We start from the raw sequence: 24,129 nt of genomic DNA, 5'->3' as shown, positions 1-24,129 counted from the left end.
GAGCAGCTCCATGTGAAAACCTTATTGCTCTTTAAAGAGCAGTTGTATGGCTGCCGTGGCTATTAGGATCAGGGAGTCACAGAGATTACCTCTTCTCTCTCCTCTCCTGTTCTCTCGTTCCTCTCCCCCACACTCCCCTCACTCATCTTGCCTGCTTGTTTGTGTTATTTCTAACTAGCAGACACCCACCCTGTAAACTCCTCTCCAGAGGGCAGACTGTGGGTTGCATTCCCTCTTCTCCTCTACTCGGCTGTGCTGTGTGTGGTTCAGAGACGTATTCCCTCAGCAACCCAGAGTGAGGAGGGCAGGAAGTCATTCAGCAGCAGAAGCAGCAGAGGCAGCAGCAGCAGAGGCAGCAGCAGCAGAGGCAGTAGAGGCAGCAGCAGCAGAGACAGCGTCGGAGTCGACAGCGGTGGCAACAGTGAGAGAGAGTGTGTGTTAGTGAGAGCAGAGCAGTGGAGCACGGTGCTGAGCAGAGCCGTGGTGTAGCTTGTGTTCCGTCTGGCTCCGTGCGCTCTGGTGAGCCAGGGGCGTCCAGGAGGGGAGACATGTGGCTCAGCCCAGAGCCCCAGGACCAGTGAAGAGCAGCTATCACCCAGCCCTCAGCAGCCTCTAGCAGCATGGCAGAGCCAGAGACCCACTGCTGATACCTGCCTGACTGACTGATGACAGCCCACGCGTGGGTTACCATGCGCCACAACCGCGTCGCACCAGAGGGAAACACAGCCATGTGAAAGTGGACTCGGTCGAAGAGAAACTCTTGGACATGTTTTCCATGGCAAAGTTCGGATTTTTCTCAATTTTTGAACTTGTTTTGTTTCTCTTGGTGCTGTTTGGCGGTCCTGAGCTCAGCCACCAGGCAAGGACTAAAGGCAGATGGAACAAGGGGGGTAAGTGATGACACACTGGGATGTTTGACGCTTTGGCTTGGTGGTCTGGGTTTGAGGTCTTTGGTTCATCCGTCATACTCTGTGTTTGTTGAGCTGAATGAGAGGTCAACGGGCACCAATGTGAGATCATCTTGGGTGGGACAGTGGTGAAAACATGGATGCCATTTCCCGTCACTACCATCCCATGTTGCCCTTGCCACAAGACAGAGAACACGTTTGGGTGGTAGCAAGATGTCTTTTTGCTAATTCATTGTGTTTTTTTTATGTATTATTTCTTAATTTAACATTTGATTTACATTTACATTACATTTAAGTCATTTAGCAGACGCTCTTATCCAGAGCGACTTACAAATTGGTGCATTCACCTTATGATATCCAGTGGAACAACCACTTTACAATAGTCATCTAAATCTTTTAAGGGGGGGGGGGGGGGGGGTTAGAAGGATTACTTTATCCTATCCTAGGTATTCCTTAAAGAGGTGGGGTTTCAGGTGTCTCCGGAAGGTGGTGATTGACTCCGCTGTCCTGATTTGATCCTCCAAGCTTTTAAGTTTGGCTTGAAATATCTCCCTGCACTTTTGTGTTTTATTTTTGTCTCCCTGGAGATGAGTCTTCACTCACACTGGCTATTGAGGTCTCATTCAGAGGAAGTTGACCTGAAAATATGAAACACTTCATTGATGATCTGGAGTAGGTATCGTGCCATGTCAGAGATATCCCTTTAAACAACTTTTTGTGCTGATATGGGGCTGTGTGTATGTGAGAGTGCAGACTGTGGTCTGCCAGCGTGTGCATGTGTGTGTGTGTGTGTGTGCGCCCACGTGCGTGTGCGTGTGCAGACTATGGTCCGCCAGTGTGTGTTAAGTTTCACAGGGTGTGCATTTCCAGATGGGACACTATCAGGATGTACAGTACGAAAGTGTTTAAGCCAAACTGAGGGATGGAGAGGAGGAGGTAGGGTGTATCTTCGATCCCTCTCTCAAAGTCCAGGGGGTTGTGTGATGACAGATAAGGCTCATCTCAACACCCCAGCATGTGTCTGGAGCATCGGTCTGTGATTTTGGGTTAAAGACCCAGATCACTAGTCTGAGGAGAGGTGTTAATAATTCATCTACCCCTCCACAGGAGCCTTCCTCTCCCTCCTCTTGTCCTCTGTCAGCGTTTAATCCCCTTTGTCAGATTAAGGGAACCTCTAATCTTTGTGCTGCTGTTCCGATCCATCCGTGAGAAGGCTGGGAGACGCTCCCTGCAGCCCATCAGCGTTGTTAGCTCTCAGGGCTCCTGCTTAGCGGCGTGCGCCTGTCTTCAAAGAGCCAGCCTCGCTCCTCACCACCACCACCATCCATTTAATGATTCCTCCTCTCCTGCTCGTCAGCCCGCCACTGCTCCATCGTTCTTTCTCTCATTATCTCACCCTCTCTATCTCCTGTCTCTCACTAATTCCTCGACTCGCATCTCTCTGCTGTCGCTCCTGCTCCCTGTTGTGTACACACTCTCCTACCATCCATAGGAGATCATTAATGCACAGGATTCCTGACTTTAATAACATTGACCAAGCTCTTAGATTGTGCAGCGCGTGCTCACACTGAGCGATGGATGAGCAGCTCCTTCTAAAGTGACTATTTTCTCCCCGGCCAGACTCTCATTTCACGCACCTTTACATGAAGGATGGGTTTTTAGACAGACAATCTCCTCACTATTCTGCCTCTGCATGAGAGAGGCTCCCAGCTATTCCAATTTGGTGTCTGTATGTTGCAACATCTGGTATACCATAGTGGATTTAATACTAATGAAGAAGCAGGCAGGAATATGGGGATTTTGAGATTAAGATATTCATTTTATAAGAACAAGTACACATACCAATCCTCATTAAATTGGGACCATCGTCAGGGTCAAAGGAGAAAAAAAGAAAGGGAAAACCCGTTGAGGCAGAATATCTGCAGTGTCTGAATTGTAATCTGTAAAAGCATGGGCAGAATATCTCCAGTGTCTGAATTGTAATCTGTAAAAGGGTTGAGGCAGAATATCTACAGTGTTTGAATTGTAATCTGTAAAAGCATGGGCAGAATATCTCCAGGGTCTGATTTGTAATCTGTAAAAGCATGGGCAGAATATCTCCAGTGTCTGAATTGTAATCTGTAAAAGCATGGGCAGAATATCTGCAGTGTCTGAATTGTAATCTGTAAAAGCATGGGCAGAATATCTACAGTGTTTGAATTGTAATCTGTAAAAGCATGGGCAGAATATCTCCAGGGTCTGATTTGTAATCTGTAAAAGCATGGGCAGAATATCTCCAGTGTCTGAATTGTAATCTGTAAAAGGGTTGAGGCAGAATATCTCCAGTGTCTGAATTGTAATCTGTAAAAGGGTTGAGGCAGAATATCTCCAGTGTCTGAATTGTAATCTGTAATAGGGTTGAGGCAGAATATCTCCAGTGTCTGAATTGTAATCTGTAAAAGGGTTGAGGCAGAATATCTCCAGTGTCTGAATTGTAATCTGTAAAAGCATGGGCAGAATATCTCCAGTGTCTGAATTGTAATCTGTAAAAGGGTTGAGGCAGAATATCTCCAGTGTCTGAATTGTAATCTGTAAAAGGGTTGAGGCAGAATATCTCCAGTGTCTGAATTGTAATCTGTAATAGGGTTGAGGCAGAATATCTCCAGTGTCTGAATTGTAATCTGTAAAAGGGTTGAGGCAGAATATCTCCAGTGTCTGAATTGTAATCTGTAAAAGCATGGGCAGAATATCTCCAGTGTCTGAATTGTAATCTGTAAAAGGGTTGAGGCAGAATATCTCCAGTGTCTGAATTGTAATCTGTAAAAGGGTTGAGGCAGAATATCTCCAGTGTCTGAATTGTAATCTGTAATAGGGTTGAGGCAGAATATCTCCAGTGTCTGAATTGTAATCTGTAAAAGGGTTGAGGCAGAATATCTCCAGTGTCTGAATTGTAATCTGTAAAAGCATGGGCAGAATATCTACAGTGTTTGAATTGTAATCTGTAAAAGCATGGGCAGAATATCTCCAGGGTCTGATTTGTAATCTGTAAAAGCATGGGCAGAATATCTCCAGTGTCTGAATTGTAATCTGTAAAAGGGTTGAGGCAGAATATCTCCAGTGTCTGAATTGTAATCTGTAAAAGGGTTGAGGCAGAATATCTCCAGTGTCTGAATTGTAATCTGTAATAGGGTTGAGGCAGAATATCTCCAGTGTCTGAATTGTAATCTGTAAAAGGGTTGAGGCAGAATATCTCCAGTGTCTGAATTGTAATCTGTAAAAGCATGGGCAGAATATCTCCAGTGTCTGAATTGTAATCTGTAAAAGGGTTGAGGCAGAATATCTCCAGTGTCTGAATTGTAATCTGTAAAAGGGTTGAGGCAGAATATCTCCAGTGTCTGAATTGTAATCTGTAATAGGGTTGAGGCAGAATATCTCCAGTGTCTGAATTGTAATCTGTAAAAGGGTTGAGGCAGAATATCTCCAGTGTCTGAATTGTAATCTGTAAAAGCATGGGCAGAATATCTCCAGTGTCTGAATTGTAATCTGTAAAAGCATGGGCAGAATATCTCCAGTGTCTGAATTGTAATCTGTAAAAGGGTTGAGGCAGAATATCTCCAGTGTCTGAATTGTAATCTGTAAAAGGGTTGAGGCAGAATATCTCCAGTGTCTGAATTGTAATCTGTAATAGGGTTGAGGCAGAATATCTCCAGTGTCTGAATTGTAATCTGTAAAAGGGTTGAGGCAGAATATCTCCAGTGTCTGAATTGTAATCTGTAAAAGCATGGGCAGAATATCTCCAGTGTCTGAATTGTAATCTGTAAAAGGGTTGAGGCAGAATATCTCCAGTGTCTGAATTGTAATCTGTAAAAGGGTTGAGGCAGAATATCTCCAGTGTCTGAATTGTAATTTGGAAAAAGGTTTGAGGCAGAATATTTTGTGTCTGAATTGTAATCTGTAACTCTGGTGGGAAAGTAGACCCAGTGTGAAATCCCAGCTATCTTTGCCTCCTGGTGAAATGGAGGCCAGTGACCTCCCCTAGTGTAATAAGGCCATTTATCTCCTGGCTGTGTGCTATGTGCAGACGGACCAATCATCCCATAGCCAAGCACAAGCTCTGCAGCCGCACAGCCACGCATACCGAATTACAGCCCCCTATCCCATTCAAAAATAGTATATCCCATTTGAAAATAGTAATTTTATCCATGAATGTGATGAGATCAGTGTGGAATGGATCAAATGTTTATAGATATGCTGCAATTGGAGATGGCACAACTTCAGCCAATTCCAATCAAATCAAATCAAATGTTATTGGTCACATGCACATGGTTAGCAGATGTTAATGCGAGTGTAGCGAAATGCTTGTGCTTCTGGTTCCGACACTGCAGTAATATCTAACATGTAATCTAACAATTCCCCAACAACTCAATAATACACACAAATCTAAAATGGGTGAATGAGAATATGTACATATAAATATATGGATGAGTGATGGCCGAGCGACATAGGCAAGACGCAGTAGATGGTATAAAATACAGTATATACATATGATATGAGTAATGTAAGATACATAAACATTATTAAAGTGGTATTGTTTAAAGTGACTAGTGATCCATTTGTTAAAGTGTTGTCCTGATTTAGTTAGTATGTCAGTCCAATGTCATTGGATGTCTCTCAACAGCTGGTCTTTGATGGACTTTATTGGTAGACTTCATGATCACCCCTTATTACCTCTAAATTAGTACATTTGGAGACTGTATCGCTTTAGCTCACACCTTTTCAGAGCAAGTTCAATCCATTTAAACTTGTACAGCAGAACACACTTCGAGGCAATGTCAATAAAATGCATTGCTAGAGGACACATCATTAACTTAGCATGCGGTTCCGATGGAACAACCCGATATGTATATAAAATCACTGAACACGGCATCACATTGCTAGCCCATGTGACAACATGACTAAATACTGTAGACTTATTCAACGGTCTTGTAATCCGTTGAGCTCGTGATTATAGAGTCCCCTTGATATGGACTAGAGCCCTCAAACTCAACTCTGGACCTCGAAGCCAGTTCCAGTGCTTGTTCTCATTGTTCCCTTCTAATCAGGGACTGATTTAGGCCTGGCACACCAGATGGGTGCAATTCATTATCAGGTAGAACAGAAAACCATCAGGATCCGGACCTCATAGGGTAAGAGTTGAGTACCCCTGGACTAGTGTTGTCCTGAGCCCATTTATATCAGCTTTGATATGGTGAAGATGTAGGGTGGATGACAGATTACGGAGGTGTCACCCACTCAATGTCCTCCCTCCTCGGGACAGACTGCATCTCCCTCCATAAGGCCCTGCATGGTATTCAGATCCTCCTCATCCCAACCCCCTCCATAAGGTCCTGCATGGTATTCAGATCCTCCTCATCCCAACCCCCTCCATAAGGCCCTGCATGGTATTCAGATCCTCCTCATCCCAACCCCCTCCATAAGGCCCTGCATGGTATTCAGATCCCCCTCATCCCAACCCCCTCCATAAAGCCCTGCATGGTATTCAGATCCTCCTCATCCCAACCCCCTCCATAAGGCCCTGCATGGTATTCAGATCCTCCTCATCCCAACCCCCTCCATAAGGCCCTGCATGGTATTCAGATCCTCCTCATCCCAACCCCCATAAGGCCCTGCATGTTATTCAGATCCCCGTCAGCCCAACCCCCTCCATAAAGCCCTGCATGGTATTCAGATCCCCCTCATCCCAACCCCCTCCATAAAGCCCTGGGTGTTATTCAGATCCTCCTCATCCCAACCCCCTCCATAAAGCCCTGCATGGTATTCAGATCCCCCTCATCCCAACCCCCTCCATAAGGCCCTGCATGGTATTCAGATCCTCCTCATCCCATCCCCCTCCATAAGGCCCTGCATGGTATTCAGATCCCCCTCATCCCAACCCCCTCCATAAAGCCCTGGATGGTATTCAGATCCTCCTCATCCCAACCCCCTCCATAAGGCCCTGCATGGTATTCAGATCCCCCTCATCCCAACCCCCTCCATAAAGCCCTGGATGGTATTCAGATCCTCCTCATCCCAACCCCCTCCATAAAGCCCTGCATGGTATTCAGATCCTCCTCATCCCAACCCCCTCCATAAAGCCCTGCATGTTATTCAGATCCCCGTCAGCCCAACCCCCTCCATAAGGCCCTGCATGGTATTCAGATCCTCCTCATCCCAACCCCCTCCATAAGGCCCTGCATGGTGTTCAGATCCTCCTCATCCCAACCCCCTCCATAAGGTCCTGCATGGTATTCAGATCCCCCTCATCCCAACCCCCTCCATAAAGCCCTGGATGGTATTCAGATCTTCCTCATCATTCTCAGGGAAGTCATTATGCATGAATGTGCTCCACAGACAAGAACCCAACAAATTACTGCTCTCACTCTCCCCCCATCCTGCTGAGACAGCCTCCATAACTAACCCCAAATGTAGAACTCTACGGAGGGAGTCAGAGATTGAAGTGAGCCTGTAGAGACTGGAGGAAAAACAATTGAGGATATTACGACTCCACCAAAGTACAGTGAATGGTAATGAGAAGCAGACTGTACCGCTACCTGGCTGGCTGGTCATCCTGGACTCAGGTGTAGACATAACTTAACAATCAGAGCCAGTCAAATCACTATGATATGTTACGCTTGGTGTGGTATTCATTTGTAGATCATCCATTTCATATGATATGTTACAAATTACAATTATTAACATGTTGCATATTACAATTCATATGATATGTTGTGATTACAATTCATATGATATGCTACAAATTGCAATTTGTACAATTTGTTATGAATTTGCAATACGCTTGATATGTTACGAATGACAATTTGTTGTGGTTAACGTTAGCTAGGTGGCTAATACTAACATTAGCTAGGTGGCTAACGTTAGTCAGGCTAGGGGTTAGAGTTAGGGGTTAGAGTTATGGGTTAAGGTTAGGGTTAAGTTTAGGTAAAGGTTAGAAGTTAGGTTAATAAAGGATTAAGGTTATGGTTAAGGAAAGGGTTAGCTAACATGGTAAGTAGTTAAAAAGTGGCAAGTAGTTGCAAATTAGCTTAAATGCTAAAGTTGTCCGTGATGAGATTGCTAGACATTCACATTATACGCCTACCCATCCACCCAGACCAACCACCCTCCTTTAGTTTTTGCCTTAAGTAACCTTCTGTCTTATGTAACCATGCAAAACGTAACATACAGTGCTGGGAAAAAGTATTTGCCCCCTTTCTGATATTCAAAATGTTTGCATATTTTTCATACTGAATGTTGTCAGATCTTCAACCAAAACATAATATTAGATAAACAGAACCTGAGTTTATATACTGATTTTATTTATTAAATTAACAAAGTTAGGCAAAGTTAGGCACCCAATTCCCCTCTGTGAAAAAGTAATTGCCCCCTTGCACTAAATAACTTGTTGTGCCACCTCTAGCATCAGTGACTGCAACCAAATGCTTGCTGTAGTTGTTGATCAGTCTCTCACATCGCTGTGGAGGAATTTTGTCCCACTGTTGCATGCAGAACTGCTTTAACTCAGTGACATTTGTGGGTTTTCAAGCATGAACTGTTCATTTTAAGTTCTACCACCACTTCTCAATTAGGATTAGGTCTGGACTTTGACTAGGCCATTTCAAAACTACAAATTTGCTGCTCTTTAACCATTTTTAACCATTTTCATGTTTAACCATTTTCATTTTTAAACATTTTCATTTGATTAACCATTTTCATGTTTAACCATTTCCATTTGATTGTGTGTTTTACATCATTGTCTTGCTGCAAATAAAACAAAATAAAATGTTATTGTCATCGCGGGTGTTGCGAAATGCTTGTGTTTCTGGCTCCAACAGTGCAGTAATATCTAACAAGTAATACCTAATAATTTCACAACATATACCCAATACGCACAAATCTAAGTAAAAGAATTGAATTAAGAATATATAAATATATGGACGAGGAATGTCAGGGCGGCATAGACTAAGATACAGTAGAATAGTATAGATTACAGGATATACATATGAGATGAATAATGCAAGATATGTAAACATTACAGTGACTGGTGTTCCATTTATTAAAGTGGCTAGTGATTTCAAGTTTACATATAGGCAGCAGCCTCTATGTGCTAGTGATGGCTATTGAGATAGAAGCTGTTTTGCAGTCTCTCGGTCTCAGCTTTGATGGACCTGTAGTGACTTCACCTTTTTTTACATGTATTTTTTTATCTTTATTTAACTAGGCAAGTCAGTTAAGAACAAATTCTTATTTTCAATGACGGCCTAGGAACAGTGAATTAACTGCTACCTGCCTTCTGGATGATAGTGGGGAGAACAGGTGGTGGCTTGGGTGGTTGTTGCCCTTGATGATGTTTTTGGCCTTCCTGTGACATTGGGTGCTGTAGGTGTCCTGGAGGGCAAGCAGTGTGCCCCCATTGATGTGTTGGGCAGACCGCACCACCCTCTGAAAGAGCCATGCGGTTGCGGGCGGTGCAGTTGCCGTACCAGGCGGCGATACAGCCCGACAGAACGCTCACAATTGTGCAGCTGTAAAAGTTTGTGAGGGTTTTAGGTGCCAAGACACATTTCTTCAGCCTCCTGAGGTTGAAGAGGCGCTGTTGCACCTTCTTCACCACACTGAAGTCCACTATCATCTCCTTTGTTTTGTTGATGTTGACTGAGAGGTTATTTTCCTGGCACCACACTCCCAGAGCCCTCACCTCCTCCCTGTAGGCTGTCTCGTCATTGTTGGTAATCAGGCCTACTACTGTTGTGCTGTCTGCAAACTTGATTGAGTTGGAGGTGTGCTTGGCAACGCAGTCATGGGTGAACAGGGAGTACAGGAGGGGGCTGAGCACGCACCTTTGTGGGGCCCCAGTGTTGAGGATCAGCGAAGTGGTGGTGTTTATTCCAACCTTCACCAACTGCGGGCGGCCGTCAGTAAGTCCAGGACTCATTTGCATAGGGTGGAGTTCAGACACAGGGCCTCGAGCTTAATTATGAGCTTGGAGGGTACTATGGTGTTGAGTGCTGAGCTATAGTCAATGAACAGCATTCTTACATAGGTTTTCCTCTTGTCCAGATGAGATAGGGCAGTGTGCAGTGTGATGGCTATTGTGTCGTGTGTGATCTATTGGGGCGGGAAGCAAATTGAAGTGGGTCTAGGGTGACAGGTAAGGTAGAGGTGATATGATCATTTACTAGTCTCTCAAAGCACGTCATGATGACAGAAGTGAGTGCTACTTGGCGATATCCATTTAGCTCAGTTACCTTTGCTTTTTTGAGTACAGGAGCAAAGGTGGCCATCTTGAAGCAGACTGGGATAGGAAGAGATTGAATATGTCCATAAACACAACAGCCAGCTGGTTTGTGCATGCTTTGAAGATGCGGCTAGGGATGTTGTCTGGGCTGGCAGGCTTGCGAGGGTTAACACGTTTAAATGTCTTACTCACGTCGGTCATGGAGAAGTTGAGCCCACAGTTCTTGGTAGCAGGCCACGTTGGTAGCACTGTGTTATCCTCAAAGTGGGCGAAGAAGGTATTTAGCTTGTCTGGAAGCAAGACGTCAGTGTTCAAGACGTGGCTGGTTTTCCTTTTGTAGTCTGTGATTGTCTGTAGACCCTGCCATATACGTCTCATGTCTGAGCCGTTGAATTGCGACTCCTCCTTGTCTCTATAGTGACGAGTTGCCTGTTTGATTGCTTTGCAGAGGGAATAACTACACTGTTTGCATTCTGCCATATTCCCAGTCACCTTGCCATGGTTAAATGCGATGGTTCATGCTTTCAGTTATGCGTGAATGCTGCCATCTATCCACGGTTTCTGTTTAGGGTAGGTTTTAATAGTCACAGTGGGTACAACATCTCCTATACACTTCCTGATAATATACTGTATCAGTATATTTGTCAATATCATTCTCTGAAGCTACCCAGAACATATCCCAGTCCGTGTGCTCAAAATAATCTTGAAGCGTGGATTCCAATTGGTCAGACCAGCATTGAATAGTCCTTGGCGTGGGAACTTCTTGATTGAGTTTCTGCCTATAGGAAGGGAGGAGCAAAATGGAGTCGTGGTCAGATTTGCACAAAAGGAGGACGTGAGAGGGCCTTGTAGGAATCGTGGAAGTTGGAGAAACAGTGGTCCAGTGTTTTAGTAGCGCGAGTACTACAGTCAATATGTTGATAGAACTTCGGCAGACTTTTCCACAGATTTGCTTTGCTAAAATTTCCAGCTACAATAAATGCTGCCTCAGGATACAGTGGGGGAAAAAAGTATTTGATCCCCTGCTAATTTTGTACGTTCGAAAACTGACAAAGAAATGATCAGTCTATAATTTTAATGGTAGGTTTATTTGAACAGTGAGAGACAGAATAACAACAAAAAAATCCAGAAAAACACGTCAAAAATGTTATAAAAGGATTTGCATTTTAATGAGGGAAATAAGTATTTGACCCCTCTGCAAAACATGACTTAGTACTTGGTGGCAAAACCCTTGTTGGCAATCACAGAGGTCAGACGTTTCTTGTAGTTGGCCACCAGGTTTGCACACATCTCAGGAGGGATTTTGTCCCACTCCTCTTTGCAGATCTTCTACAAGTCATTAAGGTTTCGAGGCTGACGTTTGGCAACTTGAACCTTCAGCTCCCTCCACAGATTTTCTATGGGATTAAGGTCTGGAGACTGGCTAGGCCACTCCAGGACCTTAATGTGCTTCTTCTTGAGCCACTCCTTTGTTGCCTTGGCCATGTGTTTTGGGTCATTGTCATGCTGGAATGCCCATCCACGACCCATTTTCAATGCCCTGGCTGAGGGAAGGAGGTTCTCACCCAAGATTTGACAGTACATGGCCCCGTCAAATGATATGGTGAAGTTGTCCTGTCCCCTTAGCAGAAAAACACCCCCAAAGCATAATGTTTCCACCTCCATGTTTGACGGTGGAGATGGTGTTCTTGGGGTCATAGGCAGCATTCCTCCTCCTCCAAACACTGCGAGTTGAGTTGATGTCAAAGAGCTCCATTTTGGTCTCATCTGACCACAACACTTTCACCAGTTGTCCTCTGAGTCATTCAGATGTTCATTGGCAAACTTCAGACGGGCAAGTATATGTATTCTTGAGCAGGGTGACCTTGCGGTTGCTGCAGGATTTCAGTCCTTCACGGCGTAGTGTGTTACCAATTGTTTTCTTGGTGACTATGGTCCCAGCTGCCTTGAGATCATTGACAAGATCCTCCCGTGTAGTTCTGGGCTGATTCCTCACCGTTCTCATGATCATTGCAAATCATTGCAACAACTGAGATCTTGCATGGAGCCCCAGGCCGAGGGAGATTGACAGTTCTTTTGTGTTTCTTCCATTTGCGAATAATCGCACCAGATGTTGTCACCTTCTTACCAAGCTGCTTGGCGATGGTCTTGTAGCCCATTCCAGCCTTGTGTAGGTCTACAATCTTGTCCCTGACATCCTTGGAGAGCTCTTTGGTCTTGGCCATGGTGGAGAGTTTGGAATCTGATTGATTGATTGCTTCTGCGGACAGGTGTCTTTTTTACAGGTAACAAGCTGTGGTTAGGAGCACTCCCTTTAAGAGTGTGCTCCTAATCTCAGCTTGTTACCAATATAAAAGCCACCTGGGATCCAGAAATCTTTCTGATTGAGAGGGCGTCAAATACTTATTTCCCTCAGTAAAATGCAAATCAATTTATAACATTTCTGACATGCATTTTTCTGGATATTTTTGTTGTTATTCTGTCTCTCACTGTTCAAATAAACTCACCATTAAAATTATAGACTGATCCTTTCTTTGTCAGTGGGCAAACGTACAAAATCAGCAGGGGATCAAATACTTTTTTTCCCCACTGTATGTGGTTTCCAGTTTGCATAAAGTCCAGTGAAGTTCTTTGAGGGCCGTCGTAGTATCGGCTTGAGGGGGGATATACACGGCCGTGACTGTGACCAAAGAAAATTATCTTGGGAGATAATACGGCCGGCATTTCATTGTAAGGTATTCTAGATTGTGTGAACAAAAGGACTTGTATGTTATCACAATTACACAATGAGTTGTTAATCATAATTACACAATGAGTCGTTAATCATGAAACATACACCCCCGCATTTCTTCTTCCCGGAGAGATATTTATTCCTGTCTATTTATTCCTGTCGGTCCAACCCAGCTGGTTGGGCCGACTCAGACAGTATATCCCGAGAGAGTTTTCCTTGAAACAAAGTATTTTACAATCCCTGATGTCTATCTGGAAAGAAACCCTCGCCCTGAGCTCGTCAACTTTATTATCCAGAGACTGAACATTAGAGAGTTACAGTATATACTCGGAAGCGGTGGGTAGGTTGCACACCTCCTCAGTTGGACTAGAAGACCACTCCGAGTACCTCTCCTCCGCCGGCGTTGTTTTGGGTCGGCTTCTGAAATCAGTTCAATTGCCCTGAGCGGTGCGAACAAAGCATCCACTTCGGAAAAGTCGCATTCCTGGTCATAATGCTAGTAGTGTTGGTGAGTTACCGCCGCTCTGATATCCAATAGTTATTCCCGGCTGTATGTAATAACACAAAAAGTGTTTTTCTTTTACTATGTTATGTCTAGTCTATGAGACCAGCCAGGGCTGGTGGAGAGATAGAGAGAGAGGAAGCTTCTGCTGTGATATCACAGACTGAGCTCCACGACCCATGACTTACTAAAGAGAACCCAGCTGAGGCAACCCCTGGAAGAGTAATGCTATGCCACTCCAGACTACAGTACGACATGCACTGCTCTCTCTCTCTTTCTCTCTCTCTCTCAGCTCTCCTGTGATTGGTTGTCTGTGGTGAGGATAGGAGAAGAAAGAGGAGATTTATGGAGCAGGTTGTGTAGAAGAGTTATGAATATTCCCTCAACTTCCTGCCCATATGGTGTCTGGTATCACAGATTGGGCCAAGCTGCCATGACAAGAACAGGGAGGTCCATTATTCAATAGGTAGACAAGTGATATCAAACACGTGCGAGGGAAATGGTGTTCTTTATTCATTTAGTTTTGTTCCCTGGGCGTTAAGTACCTCACAGCGTTCAACTCTATAGGTCCACAAGGCGGAATAAGGAAATTCAATTATTTTGTCCATTTTCCACCAGAGTTAATGCAATTCAGAGGAATCATCTAAAAATATGTGTTTTATGATGGGTAATAACTTATTAGACTGACTGAGTGTGTTTCTCTGTATGAGGTAGACTCTTCACACCCCAAGACAGGATGTACTCTGGCTTAACTGAATTGGTATTCTGTAGTACCTCTGTATTTTATATTACAAATATATTCTATAGTACCTCTGTATTATATAGTACACATATATTCTATTGTCCCTCTATATTCTAAAGTACATCTATATTCCACAGAACCTCTATATTCTACAGTACCTCTATATTCTCTAGCAGAAATATATTATATAGTGCATCTATATTCTATAGTACAAATATATTCTATAATACAAATATATTCTACAGTACCTCTATATTCTACAGTACCTCTATAGTCTATAGTACAAATATATTCTACAGTACCTCTATTTTCCACAGTGACTATATTTTTTAGTACAAATATATTCTATAGTACAAATATATTCTGCAGTACAAATACATTATATTAATATATTATACAGTGAAAATATATTCTCCATAATCAGCTGTGCTCTGCATGCTGTGAAGTAAAGGGATTAGAAATCTTCCTCGTCAGGTGTCATTCACATCCATGTAGGTTATCCATCCGCACAGTGGAAAAATGAACATGTTGAATATGAATTACCCTCCCAACACCATTGTATTCAGCCAGAATTTCTGGTGCAAGTGCAGTGAATGTGACTGGAAAACCATTACAGGCTATATAAGTAAGGTTACATTACAGACCGAATGAGTCTCTGCTCCCTGTAGCAGTCTTTTGGGTGGCAGGTAGCCCAGTGGTTAGTGTTGGACTAGTAACCGAAAGGTTGCAAGATCAAATCCCCAAGCATACAAGGTAAAAATCTGTTGCTCTGCCCTTGAACAAGGCAGGTAATCCACTATTCCTAGGCTGTCATTGAAAATAAGAATTTGTTCTTAACTGACTTGCCTCGTTAAATAAAGGATGAGTAATTAAGAAGTGTGAAAGCTGTTGGAGTCCAGGGTTCTTCAATGAAAAATAAATCAAAACAGAGAATGATAAACCTCTCTTTAATTCAACTGAAAAAAAACAACAGTTTGTTTTCAAGAGCTATTATAGACTTGAGAGATGGAATTACTGATTCAATAAAATACCATAGCTTTGTATGGCTCTGCTCCCCTTTCCCGGGTTTGCCCCTTACTGTCATGCAGTACAGCTTAATTGCCAGTCACACTCTCTCTAATGAAGCTGCCATCTAATTGCTTTGGAATTTGCCCCCGACAACAACAGTGTTTAATGGGTGAGTTTCAGACTGTGAATACGACTGTTTATTGTGATGGATAGGAACAGGTACATTTTACTGCCAGAGACACTTTCACCATGGCCTTCTCTTCCTTGGTTACAGCGTAGGGACTATGATGACTTTACAGGGGTGCACATGCATATGCATGGGTGCGCACGCACACACATACACACTTGTCCTTGTCATATAAAACTGATGTAGATGGCAGGCCATTCTGAAACATACCTTGGTGACTGGAAAACCATTACAGGCTATATAAGTAAGGTTACATTACAGAGCGAATGAGTCTCTGCTCCCTGTAATAATCGTCTGTTCTCTACGTTTAGTGCTGTTATGAACGTCAGCCATTGCTGTTACTTTATCTTTGAATTATTCAGTGAGTCCCCAGCACGTAGAGGGTGTTTCCCCTGCAGTTAGCCGACTCTCTCCTAGATCATGTGGAAGCATGTATTAGTATTATTTATTTGCATTAAAGAAGTCATGTGATAGACAACAATATAGATAAAAACAGATTACAATAAACGGTGCAGGTGGTTGGAAGCCCAAGGGCTGATATGAAAACCATACCACAAAAACACAATAAGTACACAAATAAAAACAGATAACAAAACCTATTAATTATAAATGTTTAAATTAATTGATCAGTAATCACTATATATATATATATATATATACACACTGCTCAAAAAAATAAAGGGAACACTAAAATAACACATCCTAGATCTGAATGAATGAAATAATCTTATTAAATACTTTTTTCTTTACATAGTTGAATGTGCTGACAACAAAATCACACTAAAACAATCAATGGAAATCCAATTTATCCACCCATGGAGGTCTGGATTTGGAGTCACACTCAAAATTAAAGTGGAAAACCACACTATAGGCTGATCTAACTTTGATGTAATGTCCTTAAAACAAGTCAAAATGAGGCTCAGCAGTGTGTGTGGCCTCCACGTGCCTGTATGACCTCCCTACAATGCCTGGGCATGCTCCTGATGAGGTGGCGGATGGTCTCCTGAGGGATTTCCTCCCAGACCTGGACTAAAGCATCCGCCAACTCCTGGACAGTCTGTGGTGCAACGTGGCGTTGGTGGATGGAGCGAGACATGATGTCCCGAATCAATTGGATTCAGGTCTGGGGAATGTGCGGGCCAGTCCATAGCATCAATGCCTTCCTCTTGCAGGAACTGCTGACACACTCCAGCCACATGAGGTCTAGCATTGTCTTGCATTAGGAGGAACCCAGGGCCAACCGCACCAGCATATGGTCTCACAAGGGGTCTGAGGATCTCATCTTGGTACCTAATGGCAGTCAGGCTACCTCTGGCGAGCACATGTAGGGCTGTGTGGCCCCCCAAAGAAATGCCACCCCACACCATGACTGACCCACCGCCAAACCGGTCATGCTGGAGGATGTTGCAGGCAGCAGAACGTTCTCCACGGCGTCTCCAGACTCTCATGTCTGTCACGTGCTCAGTGTGAACCTGCTTTCATCTGTGAAGACCACAGGGCGCCAGTGGCGAATTTGCCAATCTTGTTGTTCTCTGGCAAATGCCAAACGTCCTGCACGGTGTTGGGCTGTAAGCACAACCCCCACCTGTGGACGTCGGGCCCTCATACCACCCTCATGGAGTCTGTTTCTGACCGTTTGAGCAGACACATGCACATTTGTGGCCTGCTGGAGGTCATTTTGCAGGGCTCTGGCAGTGCTCCTCCTGCTCCTTCTTGCACAAAGGCAGAGGTAGCGGTCCTGCTGCTAGGTTGTTGCCCTCCTACGGCCTCCTCCACGTCTCCTGATGTACTGGCCTGTCTCCTGGTAGCGCCTCCATGCTCTGGACACTACGCTGACAGACACAGCAAACCTTCTTGCCACAGCTCGCATTGATGTGCCATCCTGGATGAGCTGCACTACCTGAGCCACTTGTGTGGGTTGTAGACTCCGTCTCATGCTACCACTAGAGTGAAAGCACCGCCAGCATTCAAAAGTGACCAAAACATCAGCCAGGAAGCATAGGAACTGAGAAGTGGTCTGTGGTTACCACCTGCAGAACCACTCCTTTATTGGGGGTGTCTTGCTAATTGCCTATAATTTCCACCTGTTGTCTATTCCATCTGCACAACAGCAAGTGAAATGTATTGTCAATCAGTGTTGCTTCCTAAGTGGACAGTTTGATTTCACAGAAGTGTGATTGACTTGGAGTTACATTGTGTTGTTTAAGTGTTCCCTTTATTTTTTTGAGCAGTGTATGTATATATATATATATATATATATATATATATATATATATTGTTTAAATGTACAGTACCAGTCAAACATTTGAACACACCTACTCATTCATGTTTTTTCCTTTATTTTCGCTGTTTTCTACATTGTAGAATAATAGTGAAGACATCAACACTATGAAATATCACATACGGAATCATGTAGTAACCAAAAAAGTGTTAAACAAATCAAAATATGTTCAATATTTTAGATTCTTCAAAGTGGCCACCCTTTGCCTTGATGACAGCTTTGCACACTCTTGGCATTATCTGAACCAGCTTCATGAGGAATACTGTACCAACAGTCTTGAAGGTGTCCCCACATATGCTGAGGACTTATTAACTGCTTTTCCTTCATTCTGCAGTCCAACTCATCCCAAACCATCTCAATTTGGTTGAGGTCGGGTGATTGTGTAGGTCAGGCCATATGATGTAGCACTCCATCACTCTCCTTGGTCAAATAGCCCTTACACAGCCTGGAGGTGTGTTTTGGGTCATTGTCCTGTTGAAAAACTAATGATAGTCCCACTAAACGCAAACCAGATTGGATGGCGTATCACTGCAGAATGCTGTGGTAGCCATGCTGTCACGACTTCCACCGAAGTTGGTGCCTCTCCTTGTTCGGGTGGCGTTTGGCGGTCGACGTCACCGGCTTTCTAGCTGCCACCGATCTACTTTTCTTTGTCCATTTGTTTTGTCTTGATTGTACACATCTGGTTTCCATTACGTTATAATTTATTCCCTATTTAACCTCTGTTTCCCACATGGTTTTGTGCGTGTTTGTTCTTTGTTATGTGGTCGCTCTTTTGTGTCGAGCTGGATTGTTTTCCCTGTATGGAATTAGTTTGTGATTTATTCGAGTAAAGTACATTTTTACTCAGTTCTGTGTCCTGCGCCTGACTCTGTCCTACCCGCTGCACACTGACACATGACACATGCTGGTTAAGTGTGCCTTGAATTCAAAATAAATCACAGACAGTGTCACCAGCAATGCACCACCACACCATCACACCTCCTCCTCCATGCTTCACGGTGGGAGCCACACATGCAGAGATGATGCATTCACCAACTCTGCGTCTCACAAAGACACAGCAGTTGGAACCAAAAATCTAAAATTTCCACTGGTCTAATGTCCATTGCTCGTGTTTCTTGGCCCAAGCAAGTCTCTTCTTCTTATTGGTGTCCTTTAGTAGTGGTTTATTTGCAGCAATTCGACCATGAAGGACAGATTCAAGCAGTCTCCTCTGAACAGTTGATGTTGAGATGTGTCTGTTACTTGAACTCTGTGAAGCATATATTTGGGCTGCAATTTCTGAGGCTGGTAAATCTAATGAACTTATCGTCAGCACCAGAGGTAAGTCTGGGTCTTCCTATCTTGTTGTGGTCCTCACGAGATCCAGTTTCATCGTAGCGCTTGATGGTTTTTGCGACTGCACTTGAAGAAACTTTTAAAGTTCTTGAAATTTTCCGGATTGACTGACCTTCCTGCCTTAAAGTAAGGATGGACTGTAATTTGTCTTTACTTATTTGCGCTGTTCTTGGCATAATATGGACATGGTATTTTACCAAATAGGACTATCTTCTGTATACCACCCCTACCTTGTCACAACACAACTGATTGGCTCAAACTGTCAAGTCTCAGGAGAAGACCCAGATGCAGACAGTTTCGAAGTAACAAAAGTGTATTACAAAAACAGGGAGGTAGACAAACGACAGGTCAAGGGCAGGCAGAGGTCAGTAATCCAGAGTGGTGTGACAAGTTACAGAACGGCAGGCAGGCTCAGGGTCAGGGCAGGCAAAATGGTCAAAACCGGGAAAACTAGAAAACAGGAACTAGAGAAAGACAGGAGCACAGGAAAAAACGCTGGTAGGCTTGACGAAACAAAACGAGCAGGCAACAGACAAACAGAGAACACAGGTATAAATACACTGGGATAATGGGGAAGATGGGGGTGGAGACAAGCACAAAGACAGGTGACGATCATAGTGTGACATAAATTCTACAAATGAACTTTAACAAGGCGCACCTGTTAATTTTAATGCATTCCAAGTGACTACCTTGTGAAGCTGGTTGAGATAATGCCAAGAGTGTGTAAAGCTGTCATCAAGGCAAAATTTGGCTAATTTGAAGAATCTCAAATATAAAATATATTTTGATTTGTTTAACACTTGTTTGGTTACTACATGATTCCATATGTGTTATTTCATAGTTTTGATGTCTTTACTAATATTCTACAATGTAGAAAATAGTTTAAAAATAAGAAAAAGCCTGGAATGAGTAGATGTGTCCAAACGTTTCACTGCTACTGTTTTGTTAGAGACTCAGTAATCAAGGAAGACACTAATTTCACCAGAGGCACCAATCTCATCATGACCTGCTGCTGATATATTTAAGTTACTAATTACCCCCATCACCTCTATTACGTCAGGAGGATCAAACTGAAGCAGAATGCCTTGGATGCAGCGGATTTCCATCAGTTTTCCCTATTTTATTTGACAGAGAAGAACCCACATTTGCAAAAAAGTTATTCAATTTACATGAAATAACATCAAGATCACTATATGTCTTATTTCCAACAATACACTGAGATTGGGTAGTTGTAGATGCCTTTTTCTTATTCAAAAGTTGATTGATGATTTTCCAGGTTGACTTTACATTATTTAAGGATTCTTGGAATTTATTAGTTAACATTTTTTGGGGGGATATCCGAAGTTAAGTAAGTGAGCAAATTTGATAATTTACTTTTCATAATTTGCTGAATTCAGGGGAGAGAGATTTGTGACAAATCTTTTCAACAACAGGTTTTTTTAAAATTGAGTATTTTTTGAGACCGGTTGTAAACCAAGGTTTCCAGAACCCTTCTGCTGCTCACTTACATGGTTTAACTAAGGGAAGGCAATGGTGAAATACAGAATTTTAAGATTTAAGGTAAGCAGACACCACATTGGCCTGATTATATTTTTTTTGCCCCGTGAAATATCATCAAACAACATCTTAAAGCACTCACAATTACTTTTAAAAAAATTCTACATTCTACATTAATGCTACTAATCATTTCCATCTGTTAATTTCCAGCTGAAATAGACAAGTGGAAAATTGGAAAGTGGACTGAAATGTCAGTATGAAGTATACCTGTATTAGCCACATTATTCAAAGAATTTGTAAAAATATTATCAATAAGGGTGGCAGATGAACTGGTATCTTTGTGGGCTTATAGATGTGGGGATACATATAGCTGGAGTATAAAGGATTAGAAATGTCAGATGTCAGAGAGTGGTTCTCACTTAGGCGTCTTGCTAGCGGGACAACTTCCTGTGAAACTGGAGGGCGCGCAATTTAAAAAAATTATCATAAAAATTATGGATATTAAACATTTAGGTACATATAAGTGCCTTATATCGGCTGCAAGCTTAAATTCTTGTTAATCTACTGCATTGTCCGATTTACAGTAGCTATTACAGCAAAAACATGCCATGCGATTGTTTGAGGACGGCGCCCCACATCAAAATATTTTTCCAACGGCACAGGTTTAATACATTCACAAATAATATTTAAATATTCACTTACTTTTTGAAAATCTTCCTCTGATTTGTCATCCAAAGGGTCCCAGCTATAACATGTAGTGTCATTTTGTTAGATAAAATCCTTCTTTATATGCCAAAAAGTCTGTTTAGTTGGCGCAATCGATTTGAGTAATCCACTCTTTCAACATGCAGAGAAAGAAATCCAAAAATATACCCCTAAACTTTGTTTCAACAAGTCAAAATACATTTCTATGTATTCTTCAGATACCCTAAAATGTAATCAAACTATAATATTTCTTACGGAAAGAAGTATGTTCAATTGGAAACCGATTTTAGCAGGTGCGTACTGTCTTCATGGTGTGCTCAAACACAAATTTCTAAGACTGTGTCCTTGTACTAAAACTGATATTTCTTATACGTTTCTGAAGTTACAAGCCTGAAACCTTGAACATAGACTGCTGAAGCCCTGTGGAAGCCATAGCATCCAGGGAGCTAATTTTCAATATGACCTTTTGCCTTTCTAAGAGGATGGTCTCTCAACCAAAAAAATCTGGTTGGTTTTTCTTTGGATTTTCTCCTACCAAATCTATTGTGTTATATTCTCCTACATTATTTGAACGTTTCCACAAACTTCAAAGTGTTTTCTTTCCAATGGTACCAATTATATGCATATCCTGGCTTCAGGGCCTGAACAACAGGCAGTTTCTTTGGGCACGTCATTCAGGCAGTAATTGAGAAAAAATGGGCCTAGCCCTAAGAAGTTTTAAATCTGTTTATGTTGTAATCTCCCAATTAGAAAACTAACATTAACTTAATTATTAATCAAATCCAAGGATATCAATGAAACTACCAATGTCAGAATCGAGTGGCTGATAGATGCATCCAATTAAGACTTTTTTATCCACCAAAAAATGTACAGGAGGGAATTTGTATGAAAAGAGATTCAACATCAATGTTATCAGATGTAAGTGCAAGGTCCTCTCTTACAAAGAATTGAAAACATTTATGAACAAAAATGGACCCTCATCCTCCCACTCTTGATGTTCTACAGTGCTGAACAGCATTATAAGGAGACGTCATGAAGCATGGTTGTCTCTTCAGTCAACCATGTTTCTGAAAGGGCAACAATGGAAAATTCATGACTGAGAGAAGACGGATAATGAACAAGGTAGTCATGATTTTTAGGAAGACTGCGAATGTTTAAATGAAAGGTAGAAAATAAGTTTGGAATTAGATCAACTGCTATACAGGTTGTTAAATAGCAGTGATAGACTCATCTCTCGTAAATTTCAGGAAATTTGAATCCGGATCAACACAACCATATTTATTGTTCGCTTCATTAATATCTAATGGGTTAAAGACCATGTTATTAGGGTTGATATCCTGCCCAACTAAGAGAGATACACAGTGGGAATCATCCAGAGAGTGAAACAGAAACATAGAAATGCATGCCTCACCATGTCCAATACAACCATTAATTTGTTTTAGTTTTATCAATAGGGGTACACTTCCTATGGAATTCACATTGACACAGTCCACATAACAAGACTTCAGAGGGTTATGGCATTTAGAGCAATGTGTGTTTTTGGTCACGAGGTTAGGTGAAACACATGAACAAAGTAGAGAAAATATGTGTGTGTGGGTGTGTGTGTGGCAAATTAGTGGACTATAGCGGAGTCACTTGCCATAGGCCTCATGCCAACTTTCAGTCTTTACGTCCTCAATTAAAATGTTATTGAACCTCGATTGGTTTTTGTGGTAGTCTCCTTTGGAAGAGTGCTTGTCAAGTGCTGTTTGGAAAAGTGTTGTTTGAATGCAGTCTGGTCGGTGACATTCGCCTCCTTTAGCTCCTCCACCTCCGACTGGGTAAATTCCAAACTGTGTTTCAATTCCATTACATCGGTGAACAGATCATCAACCCTTTTGCTGGTATAATCCATAAAGAGTTGCAGGAAGGACATCAAGTTATTGTCCTGCAGATCTATTAGATCTTTGCAGAACTATTTTTGTTGAGAAGTTGATGGAGTGTAGTGCTTAATACGTATTCCTCTTCCGCATTGAGCTTTGTGGCATTTTTCTTTCTACTATTAGCTACTACAAGCTTGTTGTGAACTAAAATGAGTTTGCAAACACAACTCACACACGCCTCCAGAAAACCACACCATGCACGGGGTGACCTCATATACTGGCATTTGCATCTTATGGAATTGATGATGATGGTAATGCTGTTGACGATGATGATGGTGATGGAGAATGTCATCTTTCTCGTTGCGGTGACGTTGTTGACTTGTCTATTTTTCAAGTAAACCAATGACATTATAACAATCTTTTTCTCATCCCTGGTCCAAATCTCCCCTTTAAATAACAATCCAAGACATCCCAAGATGCCTTGAGAGAAGGTACGTAAAAGCAAAGAAAACAAATCCTAGGTAGCTTTGTACATACAAAAAAAAGATCTGCTGTTGCCAAGATGATGGCGCTGTCAAGGTCAAAAAACCTTCACGTAGTATAAGAGTAGACATAACACTTACATTGTATGGTGTCTACTCCCATTCTCTTTCTGTTTTACCACTCTCTCTTACCCGCTCATTCACTGACTTGCTCTCTAGCTCCCCTATATCATTATCTCTCTCTCTCCCCTGTATCTGTATCTCTCTCTCTCCCCTGTATCTGTATCTCTTTCTCTCCCCTGTATCTCTATCTGTATATCCCCTTCATCTTTATCTCACTCTCTCTCTTCCCTCTATCGTTATCTTTCTCTCTCTTCCCTCTATCTTTAGCTCTCTCTCCCCCATCTCTCCCCTCTAGCTTTCTCTCTCTCTCCCCTCTATCTTTATCTCTCTCTCCCCCCTCTCTCCCCTCTAGCTTTCTCTCTCTCTCCCCTCTATTTTGATTACATTTTTTTATTTCACCTTTTTTTAACCAGGTAGGCTATTTGAGAACAAGTTCTCATTTACAACTGCGACCTGGCCAAGATAAAGCATTTCAATTCAACACAGAGTTACACATGGAATAAACAAAAC

General features: G+C 42.5%; 1 protein-coding gene across 9 annotated transcripts in view; it reads left to right on the top strand.

The window, feature by feature from the left end:
• Positions 1-257: 257 nt before the first annotated feature.
• Positions 258-24,129, top strand: part of LOC106613191 (roundabout homolog 2) — a 607,381-nt gene continuing 583,509 nt past the window's right edge. For 2 of the 9 annotated variants that reach the window (XM_014215219.3, XM_082956434.1), the window contains exon 1: positions 271-890. In XM_014215219.3, the coding sequence (XP_014070694.1) occupies positions 767-890 (124 nt within the window). In that variant the 5' untranslated portion in view covers positions 271-766. Of the gene's footprint in view, positions 891-24,129 lie in introns of all 9 variants that reach the window. The other 7 variants (XM_082956430.1, XM_082956433.1, XM_082956436.1 and 4 more) reach the window with 7 other exon arrangements.

This window comes from Salmo salar, chromosome 09, assembly GCF_965601325.2.
Source record: "Salmo salar chromosome 09, fSalSal1, whole genome shotgun sequence".
NCBI classification, from domain to species: Eukaryota; Metazoa; Chordata; class Actinopteri; order Salmoniformes; family Salmonidae; genus Salmo; species Salmo salar.
The sequence above is the reverse complement of the archived record's forward strand: the minus strand, read 5'-3'. Positions and strand labels throughout refer to the sequence as shown.